Here is a 12,656-nt window from a genome sequence, read left to right as displayed (position 1 = left end):
ATTCTTTGAGACAGAGTCTATGAATCTGTAGCTCATGGATTTGACAAGACCAGCTAGCTTTGACAAGAGTTCCAGAAGTCCTCCTGTTTCCACATCCCTAACTCCGGGATTTAGGCATGTACTACCACAATCAGCTTTTTATGTGGATTCTTGGTATCCAATCTCAGATCCTCATGCCTACATGCCAAGGACTCTACCAGCTGGGCTGTCTCCCCACACCCTCAACCCAGCTCCATTTTTTAATAGCAATTACATCTGAATCCTTCTGTCGGACTCGATACTCCCTGGGCAGGTTTCGATGACCTCAGTGGGGCTCTGTCCCCATTAGTGTTCTGATCCTACTCTGTGGGCTCCTATCACCTGATGCTTCTCTCTTAGATAGGCTTGGGGGAGCAGAAGCTTGGCTCTGCCTTTTAAGACCCTGGCTGAAAAAAATCTTTTCATAGCCTTCTGTTGTCTTTTTGAAAGAAGAAATTTTTGTTGTTGTTGTTCTTAACCGAGTCAGAGTAAATAGACAGTTTCTACATTTATTTACACATTTTGAAATTAGTACAAGAATGTAGAAGCTGGCCTTGGCACATAAAACAGGTTGATCAGACGTAATATAAAATTTCTCCTGTTCCCCTGGTACCAATGTGTATGTTAAAGAGAAAACCCAACTGGTCAGTCACATGATGTGGAAGGCTCAGATTTGCCTACCTAGAACTAATCCTTTCCTTCATTCATCTATTGGTTCATTCATTAATCCATTCCACATACTTAGAAAGGATGCTATATGATGCTCAAACATTTAAAAGCCCTGTGTGGTAGGTGCTATTTTCTGGAGATTAGGAAACACATCTAAAGTGCTTTCCAAATGCTGGTTCCTGAGGTTGCCGGAGATGAGCAGTGCTGTTCTTTTAACTGAGCACATGTTCTCGTGGTGACAGCTGTTCTGGGTTCACCTTGTAGCATTAGCCTGGGCCTTCTCTTCCATCATACCTTGTACCTGTGTCTCTAACCACCAGCTTCCTGGGAGTAAATAAGAAGCAACAGCAAGTGGTTGACTGCTGCACTGGGGGCCGTGTGCACATCCCTAGGGTTTATTTTAGAAAGTCCAAGTGCAACCCACCTTCCTGCTCACAGAGGCTCCAGAATGGACCTTCAGTATTTACTTGGGTTTGCTAAAGATGAATTACCATCTGCTTTGGCTTAAAATTAACTGGGGCAGCTCCCACCCAGAGAAAATGGAGAGCTGGGGAAATGGAATTGCTTCTAAGCTTATTTCCATTTTGAAAGGCTGGAGGGAAAACGAACAGCACTTAGGAATCTCTATGGACTGTGAAGCAAAGGAAGGAATCGCCGGGGAAACGATGGATGGGGAGAAATAATTCTGCCTCTGCTACGAGCGCTTGGAGGCTAAAATATAGCTTGAGGCAAAGATATGCTTCATTTCCTTGTTTGACAGGTGCTATCAAATGTTGCAGGTAGGAGTTCAATATTTATGATTATGCTTTTTGAGACACGCCTCCACACCTTGGACATGTGTGTGCACACACTGCCAATTTTAGAGTTTAAAAACCGGTCTGATTATATTAAACCCAGAGTGGTTAAAATTGAATTTATTCTCTTCCATTACAAATCTATTTTGTTTTGTTTTGTTCATATTACACGTGTGTGTGTGTGTGTGTGTGTGTGTGTGTGTGTGTGAGTGTGTATTAATTAAACATGGATTTAGGATTTGACTAAGTTGTTGTTAGACAAGGTCTCACTATGTAGTTTTGGTTGGCTTGGAACTCACTAGAATGGCCTTGAACTCATGGACATCCTCCTGTCTCTGCTTCTGTCTCCTGAGAGCTGGGTTCTGATTGCCAGGTAGAATTGGTCTAAAGTGGATTAGAGGGGTAGAGAGATCTGCGGAAGTGGAATTGATTCTAAGCTTATTTCATTTTGAAAGACTGGAAGGAAAATTACCAGTTTAGGAGGAGTACATTCTATGAACTGTGAAGGGAAGGTAGGAATTGCCTGGGAAATGAAGCTGGGTTGCTGTAGGTTTATATCTTTGGAACTCACTATTCTTAAACATGGTTTAGTGATTGATTTTGTTTGCTTTTGTTTTATGCATGCACACAGCCTACGCTGATGCTCCCTTCCTTGTCATCTCTTAGCTGCCTCCCACCTCCCAATCCCTCCGCACGTTACCACCAACCCTTCTCCCAGATTCATGACATTTTGTGGCTTGTTTCCTTCATTTTGGCTTGGAACTGTCCATCAGAGCCTGGTGGAGTCACCAGTGAGCACACAACTGAAGACCATGACTCCCCTTCTACCTGAATATATCATTATAAATAGCTCAGCAGCAAGGGGTGGGGCCTGACTGCAGATAGGCCCATTCTTGTGCAAAGAAACTGTTATGGCCCTCAAATGAGTAAAGTGCTTAACAAAAAAATGCCTGAAGAATCAGTTGTAGTATTCCCAATTAAATACTTTAATAGATCCCACCTGCTGAGGCTCATTCCTCACTACTTGCCTGAATGTTCTGGGTTCCCAAATGAAACACACACACACACACACACACACACACACACACACACACAGGGCCTTATTTTGTGTATATATTTTGATATGCTTTAATCAGCTCAATGGCTGGACCACTTCCTAGCCTCCATGTGGCTAATCCACCTCCCTCCGATATTCCCGAGTTATTACTTACTAACTCCTACATTCTCTCTTGGCCACCCCAGACCCAGACATACAGCCCTCTTCGGCTGCTATCCTCCTGCTCCTACATGGTGGCTATGTTCTCTGTCCCGCACCTTTCCAGGCATGGTGTTTCTTCTCTCCTTCTCTAGGCATGGTGATTCCTCCTTCTTTCTCCCTCCCCCAGGAATCTAAAAGTCCTGCCTCCATCTACCCTACCCAGCCATTGGGTGCCGCAACTTTATTTACCAGTGTGGATGTTCATACAAACAATTTTGGGGACCGAAATTAACCTGCTATAAGCAGCCATAGTTAGTCCCTTAGATTTGTCTTTATCTAGTCACTAAAAGTTATTTAAAAAAACCCAAATATTTCATTTTCAGAACGTGTTTTGGCCAACTTTTCAGTATTGTGATTAAACCCAGGGCTTTTGAACACGCTCTGGGAAAACACTACTGTGCGTCGCTAGCCCTTCAGATTGTGTGCTTTCAATGGCTACAGACCATGCTTAGTGTATGCTTTGCTTATAAAACATTGAACGGTTGGTCCACTCTGCTTCCTGACCTATCTTCCTCAAGCAAGTTGCCAGGAGCACCCATGACCTCCCCAAGATGGAAAGGATCCCTTTAAACCATGAGTCAAAAAGTATTTTCTTGCTTTAAAAAGTTTGATCGCGTACCTTCTAGAATTCTTTAGAAGATCTGGGGTTTTAGGAGCAGGGGAGAAAAATGAGGAAATAAAAAAGAAACACAGTTTGAATGACATAGCAGGTGGTTTAATAAGAATGTTTCACGGCATCTTCCTGAGTTGCTAACACGGTTTATAGAGCAAGAACACTGTTTCGGTACAAATGGGATGCTACTGCTTTGGCAAGATCCTGGTCCTCCTGGGCTGAGTCTCTCAATTCTGGGGGTTGCTGACGACAGCCGTGGTGCTGTAGGAGTATGGGCTGAGCAGGGCTGCGATGGTGTAGTGGCGATGGCCAGAGTCATTGGCTGTGAAAACCACCTAGAAGAGAGGAGAGAGGAGAGACAGCTAGTTCTAACAGAGCCCAGAGGTAGGAGCTGCAGTCAAAGTGTTCACAGGAAGTTCAATGCTAAGCTGATAATCTTCCTTTTATTGTCTGACTGTTTTCTGGGGTGGGGTTGGGGATGAATAATTAGATTAAAATATGCTGCCTAAGTGTTTGGAGCTTCGTGGAGCTCCTAGAGAATTGCAGGTCTCCCTTTGCAAGTTTCCTTCTGTAGTGTGGGTGGCCCTGGTCAGATCATAGTCACAGAGAGCTTGAAGGCTATTGTTCCCTTTCTTGGGTTCAGATAAAAGTTGGGAGAGTAGAAACACTGACACCCACAAACAAAAGACCTGGGGCGAACAGTGGTTGTCAACAACTCCACTACAAACTTCCAGACCTGGAATGTTGGCAGAAGCCATTCTCCAGCAGACTGCATCCTAAAACCGGCCTAAGTTTCTACAGTGAGAGCCTGACCAGAAAGGAAGGCTTCGTGCGTCCCAGTCCAGGGATTTCGCTCCCACTGTCCCTTTGCATGTTCTAATGTGAAAAGATGAATATTTTAAGGGAAGAAACAAGGCTGAGATGCTGTGGGAAGACATCACAAGATTCTTTCCACAACACAAGCAGTTTGTGGCTGGCAGAAATGTAAATGAAAGTTTTGGAGCTCATTGAAGTTTCTGGACAAAGTCTGGATTTTGCAATTACTAGTCACTTCTCAAATTACTAGACTTTCTGAGACATGGGTGCAGCAACAGCCCAGGTGCTGGGAGTGAGTCAAATCTGGAACAGATGGTAAGTATAGAAGATGTATGTAATTGTACTCATTTGGTGGACAGGTTTTGGATACAGCTTTGAACACACTTTGAATAAAGATTTTTTTTAAACGTCCAAATATAGGGCAAAGAATGATTGGATGACAGAGTAAAACTAACACAAAAATAACATCCAGATAAATGAAAGGGAGAATCATCTTAGACTGTTGTATTTATTTATTATTATTTATAGCACCATGGATCAAATCCTGCGAATGCTAGGCAAGCATTCTGCCACTGAGTTACAACCCTAGCCCTTGGCCTAGGCTGTTCACTAATTCAGGAGCATTCTATTGTAGCCTCTAGGATTAGATGAGAGGCATGTGCCACCACACACACACAGACACACACACACACACGCCTAGAAGTTTCTTTTCTGTCGCATTTTCACTCAGGCTCATTTGTTTCTTCCCCAGAAGTGAAAAAAAAATATTATGTAGTTTTAAAAAAAATCCACCAAGTAAGAGAGCTCAGTCATTTAAGCTCTTGACTTGTTAGCCTGAAGACATGAATTTTAGCCCCAGAATATGTATAAAAATGTCTGGTGTGATAGAGAGTGTCTGTAATCCCAGAGCTGGGGAGATGGAGACAGCCTAGGGTCTGCTGGCAAGTCAGTCTAGCCTAACTGGTGAGCTCCAGGCTAATGAGAGACCCTGCCTCAAATTTTGTGTATGTGGGGTATGTGAAGGGGGTGAACAGAGTGCTTGAGAATGACACCTAAGGTTTTTATGTAGCCTCCACATGCATACACGCGTGTGCCTGCACACACACACACATAAAAATCCCCCAAGCAAAGAGACCTATTGGTTCCAAAAAACATCTCCTAATTTTCCGTGGTATGTATGATGGGGTCATCTTGGACCCTGGTTGTGAGGAAATACTCCACACTAAAAGGCTGTATTTAGTAGAGTGCTCAATCAGAAGGGTTTATTTTTCAAATGTTTGTTGAATGATGGGGTGGGAATGTGAATCAGTTGATAGAGTGTTTAAACTCTGGGTTCAGAGCCCCAGTATGGAGTCAAACTGCTGTGGTGGTTTATGCCTATTATCCTAACACTTGGAAGGAAGAGACGAGAAGTTACCAGCACAAGGTCATTCTCAGCTAGATTCAAGTCAGGCTGGCCTATGAGAGAGCTTGTCTCCAAAAAGCCAAAACAAAATAAAAACGTTTGTTGATTGAGTTCTAAAAGAGAATCAGACAAGTCTTCCAACAGGAATAATGTGGTTGAGGTGACAACTTACAGGTACTCCCAGCAGGCTGAGACCCAGGGTCTATGGGCAATTAATGCAGGAAACAGCAAGGGTCCTATACTGGCCCAGCTAACATGGGTGTTGGTGCCCGGTAAGGAGTAGAGTACTACCTTGGTAGGTGGCCGACTCTTGGTAAGCCCCTCTGGTTTGTCTGGTAACACCATCATCTGAGAGTGTCATCCATGGCTAAGTCACAAGGGCAGACCCTGTTTGTACTTTGTGGTTAGGTTTTGTCAACTTGACACAAACTAGAGTAACCTGCGAAGAGGGACCCTCGACTGGGGTATTGCCTCCATGAGATTGGCCTGTAGGCAAGTCTATGGAACTTTGTTTGACTAATGGTTGATGTAGGCAGGCCCAGCCTATGCTCAGCAGTACCGTCCCCTGGGCACATGGACCTAAGCTATATAAGAAAAGGAGCTAAGCAAGCCAGTAAACAGCATTCCTTTCTGATCTCTGCTTCAATTTCCACTTCCAGGTTCCCACCTGGCTTTCCTCCATGGCGAACTGTAAGCTGTAAGATGAAATAAACCCTTCTCTCCCCAGGGTTGCTTTTCGGTCATGGTGTGTATCATGGCAACAGACAGCAAACTAGGTCACATGAGGAGCTATTTTTGATGGAATTTGTTATCTCCAGGTCTGACCAACAAGCTTGGATCCTATTTGCATGACAGCTGCCTCTGTGAACTGAGGACCGAGAGGAGCCAGGGAAACTGAGCCCAGTGCCAAGCAAAGGTTACTCATGTGCCTTTGGCGGTGGCCTTGGGTTTTGATTTAGCTCCATTTCTTACAGAGACACTGGCTGAGGCATGGAAGGCACACTAACTAACCAACACAGAGGCCAACTCTGTCACTTGCTCACACATGCTAGCCTTGTGCCCTTGATGAGGAACTTAGCTTCTCTTAGCTTATTGGTAAAATGGGTGTAAGTCGAGGCTAGACCTCCATAGGTTGATCATAAGGATGAAACAGTTTTGATTCAGAAATCCCTTTGCCATGTGATGTTTGCTTGATGATTTAGATATTAAGCTGTTGCGTTTTGAACATGTTGTAATTCTCTGTGTTGCCAAGAATTGTCTACCCAAACTTCTGGGGACATGAGATGTGCTTTGGAATAAAGAAAATGCCAGAATTTAGAGAAATAGCATAGGGAACCCTTTCTTTGACTATGAAATGCCCTCCATGGTATCTGGAGGTTGCCTCAAAAGCAAATACTAACATTTCTTCAACAGAGAAATGAATATTTACATAAATGTAGTTAGCTGACTATAAGCAGCGTGAACAGGTTCAGGCCATGTTGCTAAATGAGTTTTAGAGAAACTCAGAAGGCTTGCTTTCCAAGCACTGTGGATTCTGGCTGTAGAATCTACTTTCCACTCATGCCCAACGTACATCAAGAGCAAAGGGAATTTCCTGAGACTAAAAACAAAATCCAAACAACTTGGTGTGTCCACTTACATCTGCGTATTCGTGGAACGGGGAAATGCCAAGTGTCTTCCAGTACGATTTGGTGTCCAGTTCTACTCTGTACACCCCTTCTACGAACTTCTCATCTGTGGTGAGCCCATGTAGCTCTCCAGATTCAGCGGTCTTCCTGGAGGGCACACAAATACAGAGGAATTTATGGGGAAAGAAGAGTTCAGTGGCATGGTAAATGATAGAATACACAAACGTGCGCATATGTGGTTGTGATGTGTGTGTGTTCATGTGTGTACATGTATGTATCTGTATATTTTTTTCTGTTACCTGAATCAAAAGGGAGGAAATCCTTATGTTTGAGATAAAATAGCAAGAAATTCAAGGGAACTTAATGTACATCTTTATTGTAGCATCTTGTCTTATGAGACTAAAATATAGTAAAATGTTTACGTTAAAGGTCTTAATCTAGGCGTATGGGGTCACCTGTTATTATTCTAGTGCTCTCAGGGTAGAGGCAGGAGGCTTGCTGCAAGTTTGAGGGAAATTGTGTTTAAATAGTGAGTTCTAGAGCAGATGGGACTAGGTGTTGAGATCCTGACTGAAAATAAATTAATTAAAATTTTTAAAAGAAAGAAAAGCTTTAAGGCCTACAGGTGTAGTTTAGTGGTAAAGTTCTTTCTTAACATTTGTATTCCCCTGGATTCAATCCCCAACCACGCACAAAGGCAAACACAAAAACACATACACAAATACACAAGCACAGACACACAGAGAGATACAAACACATACACATACATACATACATACATACATACTTACACACACACAAACACAGACATAAGACACACAGAGACACACACACACAGTATTGCATTCAGGATTAATGACTTGATGAAAGTTTATGATAGTCCCTGAAGGTTTCACAAGCTGCCTTGACTAACTCTGTAATCTCCTGTGACAGCAGAGTGACAGTTCAGTGTCCCAGGGCCTAAGGGTAACTTCTGGAAGTAGTGTAATTTATCATAGCAGAAAGCCTAATAAACAAAGAAAAAACTTGTAACTGACTTCTCCTTTTGGAAATTTAATCTATTCAGTAATTCTTTGCCAACAAGAAATACCAAGTGATTTCCATTTCCGCCTAGGCAGCATCAGTTCAATAATGGCAATGTTAGAAACTGCTCCCCACGTAATTAAAAGTAGCAGCTGGTTTTAGTGACTCTGACCATGCCTCATCTCCATTTTTTTTTTTTTGATGTGGGTACAAGAAAGAAGAGTCACAAGAAAGTCTGAATATTTGGGTATCCATTCCACGCCAACTAGATTCCCCTAACCACTTTGCATGCTGTGTTCAACACGTGTATAATTATGAAGACATTAACAAATAGAAACTTAAAACAGCACCAAAAGAAAATGACCTTCCCAATGATTGATGAAGAGCACTAGTAGTTCTAGGTATTCAATTAAAGCCTGATATAAAGTCTGCACCCAGGAGTCATCACTGCATAGCTGTTCTGCTAAGGGCTGAGGGAGTCTTTGCTGTTTTCCTTTTGGTTTGTTTATTTAGATTAATTAGAAATCTCTTTGAAATCACTTTGTTAAAAAACAAAACAAAACAAAACAAAACAAAACAGAACGACACAGAATTGTGGCTAGTACAGGTGGGAAGTCATGTTGACATGCTTGATAGTGGGTGACTGTGAGATTGCTCAGTCCCTAGATTTGCCTTGCAGATCTCTCACGATATGTTTCTTATTAAGATTCATGGTTGCTGCCCTTGCACAGAGCTACTCTGTTCTGAGTGTACATTTTAAAAACCCCTGAGTCTGGGTAATGCAGTAAGCTCCAGAAGGGCACTTTGTCAAGGCCTTTCCTCTCATCAATAAATTAGCACACACGAACACATTCTTCATAAGATTTTAAGACTGGAATTCAAAGTTTGTGCATCATCCATAGGTACCAGGGAATCTGAAAACTCCTAAAATTACATGTGTATGGTTTATACGTGCTTGTTTTTGAGCCTCTTTGTGGCCATGGGTCTTTAAATAATTTGTTTTTTACTTTCTCCTTTCCTCTCTGTCTCTGTCTCTCTGTATCTCTCTGTCTCTGCATTTTTTTTTTTGTGTGTGATGTGTGTGTGAGTGTGTGTACACATTTGCATGATCTAAGCTCAAAGCTAGATATTTTCAATTATCCTACACCTTGATTTTTGAGACAGGGTCTCTCACCAAACATGCACCTACCCATTCAGAGACACTGGTGAACAAGCAACTTCAGGGTATCCCTGTTTCTAAGCTTCTACCTCCAGGCTGGTGTTATAAGCATGCACTTCGATGCTGGGCATCTTACACAGAGTCTGGGAACTCACATTCAAGCCCCCATTTTCTGAGCAGGCACTTCACTGACTGCGTCATCTTCTCTGTCCCTGGAGACTATAATTTTCATTATTTGCTTAAAGTGGGCTGTGATATAAAAGGGTTGGAAACCACTATGAAACAGTGGGGTTATTGACTCCTCCCCTGTTTTCCTCCCTTCAATCTTGGACTGTGCTCTGGTTCCTGGTCATGCTCTAAGTAACACAATAAAGCAGCTTTGTTTATAAAAAAAGGCCTCTGCCGGTGGATGCTCACAGCCAATCATAGGACTGAGTTCGGGGTCCCCAGTGGAGGAGTTAAAGGACCGAAGGAGCTGAAAGGGTTTGCAATATCATAGGAAGAACAATAATATCAATCAACCAGATCCCCCAGAACTCCCAGAGACTAAACCACCATCCAAGGAGTACACATGGAGGGACCCATGGCTCCAGCCACATATGTAGCAGAGGATGACACTGTCGGGCATCAATGGGAGGAAAGGCCCTTGATTCTGTGAAGGCTTGATGTCCCAGTGTAGGGGAATTCAAGAGCGGAAAGGTGGGAGTGGGTAAATGGGGAACACCCTCATAGAAGAAGGGGAGGAGAGAATGGGGTAGAGGGTTTGGGGAGGGGGACCGAGAAAGGGGATAACATTTGAAATGTAAAGAAAACAAAACAAAACAAAATCTCTCTGCTCATACGCTTAACCTTCTAATCTTCTTTAACTACCAGGTTTGTTGGTTTTTTTTTTTGTTGTTGTTGTTGTTTATAAGATTTGATGCCTGCATGTGAATTTGTGTACCATACACATGGTGGATAGAAGAGAATGTCAGATACCCAGATCTCCTAAGACTGTGAGTTTCAGATGGTTATGAGCTGCCATTCTGGTGCTAGGAATTAAACCTGTGTCTCTTACAAGAGCAATATGTGCCCTTAGCCCCTGAGCCCTCTCTCTGGGCCCTCTAGCTGGTAAGTTGTGTGTCTGAATCTAACACGAACAAGAGTAAATGGGAACCTGAAACTGGTCCCATGGTGGGCTATTCTACAAGTTTACCCAGAGGCAAAGGGCTCCCAGGATCCCTCAGAGGTCTTTTTGAACACTTTTACGGCCACATCTACAGCAGGGCTGCCTCGGACAGCATCCAGGACTTTGACCATCAGAGGACATTTGGATTCTCCAGCACCCTGGGCATAGAGGAGACAAGAGAAATGTCAGTGAAATGGGTCAGAGTAAACTGGCTTGTTCTTTCCGGTGATAGACTCTGGAACAAAACCAAAAGTACATGCTGATCCCATTATGATAACATAAGTGTTGACAATTAATGAGCTTTTTTATCCAGTATGACATAGACAGCATTGTTTCCAAAGCAAGAACAGTTTCTGCCCCCAGATGCACTGCTGTGCACCAGGGATATGGATAATGAATGTTCAAAGGGAAAATAGGCCCTCTGAGAGGCATTGCTCTGTTTGCCTCTCCATCTGAATGGAGCCACTGAAAGGTGCATGGTGCAAAAAGACAGAATGGGCTTTTTCTTGCGATCATTCTAATCAGCTGTTGCTATAGTAATTCCCTCTGGTTGTAAAATAACCCTCACATACTTCCTGACTCATTTAATTATACTGATTAACTCTTTTAAAGGACTTTTTCAAAGACTGGAATAGAGTGTTGGCCAAAAAAAGACAAAGAAAGATCAATAATACATTTTGATTAGCTAAAGAACTAAAATATAACAACATAATAGGCATACTAAATATATTAAAGATTTTATGAGAATTCAATATTAACAGCCCCACTGAGAATATATCTTGTTTTTCTACTGTTAGAGATTGAACAGAAGGCTTTTCACACACTAGCCATACACTGGACCACTAAACTATACATCCAGCCCTTTTATTTTTTTATTTCTATGTTAATCTCATATCTTTATTATCTAAGGACAGCAGAGACTGAGCATTACAGACTCAATGCGCTAAAGCAATAGAAGGAAGAGCCAGAGGCACTCCAGCTCTTCTCTTGGAATCTAATGGTAAATATAGAGTCTGAGTACTTTAGTTCTCACATCTGGAAGAAGGCACTTCTTCTTTATCTAAGGTCTAACTGCCATGTCTCACAGGATCACTCACCGCAGGGCCAGCTTCAGACACAAATACCAGTCCAGCGAGGCAAAGGAGGAACAGTCGAAGGGAAGCCATCCTGTCAGGAGCCTGTGGATCTCTGTGATGGCTTCTCCTGGTGAAGGGGCTTTTATACCCCCTCCTTCCAAGCCAGGCTGCTGATCCCTGCCAATCTGACTCCAAAACCTGCTGATTCTGATTATTGACTTAGTCAACAAAAGGAGAATAAGTAACCTACACAAATATGAACCTTGCCTAGGGAGATTAGAGTATCGGAACACTCGCTCTACGAAATGTGGAGACAGACACCTTTGGGAAAGAGGGCAACCGTCCAAAAGCAACAATGAGAAGATACAGCCAGAGCAAGACTAATTATTGTCCTGCACCTTTGAGTCTTGACAGCGTTGGAGGCTCTGACACACCCAATCCCAGATCTGCTATTCAATGTCCTGCCTGCTTCTGGAAATGATTTCCTATCTCCGATATCAGACCACACATTTGTAAATCAGAAATATCGCATTTCTCTTTGAAGGAGATTTTCTAAGAACTTTAAATGTGACAAGATATAAAGGCATTTTATAAACTGGAAAATACAAATGTCAGATGATTCCATTCAATATCTGTGCCTAAGAAGGAGATGCTTTCTCCAGAATCTCTTGTGCATTGTCAACCAAGGTTGACATCATTACTTTCCATTGCTCAGAATGGGATAGAAAGCCCTCTCCATACAGGAATCACTACCCAGTAAAATCTCTCACCCACGCATGTCAACTCCACACTACTGAACTCCACAAACCATTGAAACCAAGAATTGCCTCCCAGGATCTCGTAAACTGGCAAAGCCACCTGACCACAGGCTCTACCATTTCTCTAGGATTTTGAACTATCTGCAAAAATTGCAAATTGAACCACGTTGCATTAAAACCTGGGCTTTGGCTTGTCTTGAGAAACTGGAAGATGACTGCAGTTGCCTTAGATTCACATGAAAATAATCTATGGGGTCCCATGCTGGGACAT

The 12,656-nt window shown here is 42.8% G+C and overlaps 1 protein-coding gene across 1 annotated transcript; it reads right to left on the bottom strand.

Moving 5' to 3' along the window:
- Window positions 1–3,432: 3,432 nt before the first annotated feature.
- Ttr (transthyretin) lies at window positions 3,433–11,796 on the bottom strand. Its single transcript, XM_021150550.2, has 4 exons — window positions 11,649–11,796; window positions 10,579–10,709; window positions 7,213–7,348; window positions 3,433–3,687 (listed from the first exon to the last, which is right to left on the bottom strand). Exons 1-4 carry the CDS (start codon window positions 11,715–11,717, stop codon window positions 3,580–3,582), a joined length of 444 nt encoding a protein of 147 aa, XP_021006209.1. The 5' UTR covers window positions 11,718–11,796; the 3' UTR covers window positions 3,433–3,579.
- Between the last annotated feature and the right edge of the window lie 860 nt (window positions 11,797–12,656).

The sequence above is a fragment of the Mus caroli genome, unplaced genomic scaffold (assembly GCF_978045245.1).
Source record: "Mus caroli unplaced genomic scaffold, Mus_caroli_1 scaffold_19, whole genome shotgun sequence".
Taxonomy (NCBI): domain Eukaryota; kingdom Metazoa; phylum Chordata; class Mammalia; order Rodentia; family Muridae; genus Mus; species Mus caroli.
This window is presented reverse-complemented; position numbering and strand designations above follow the sequence as displayed.

Bases quoted from the DNA above. Each gene is read 5' to 3' on its own strand.
- Ttr (XM_021150550.2), bottom strand. From the start codon at position 11,717: ATGGCTTCCCTTCGACTGTTCCTCCTTTGCCTCGCTGGACTGGTATTT. The intron at 10,710-11,648 runs GTGAGTGATCCT...CTCTATGCCCAG, and splicing joins TGTCTGAAGCTGGCCCTGCG to GGTGCTGGAGAATCCAAATG. The intron at 3,688-7,212 runs GTAAGTGGACAC...CCTCTCTTCTAG, and splicing joins CGTTCCACGAATACGCAGAT to GTGGTTTTCACAGCCAATGA.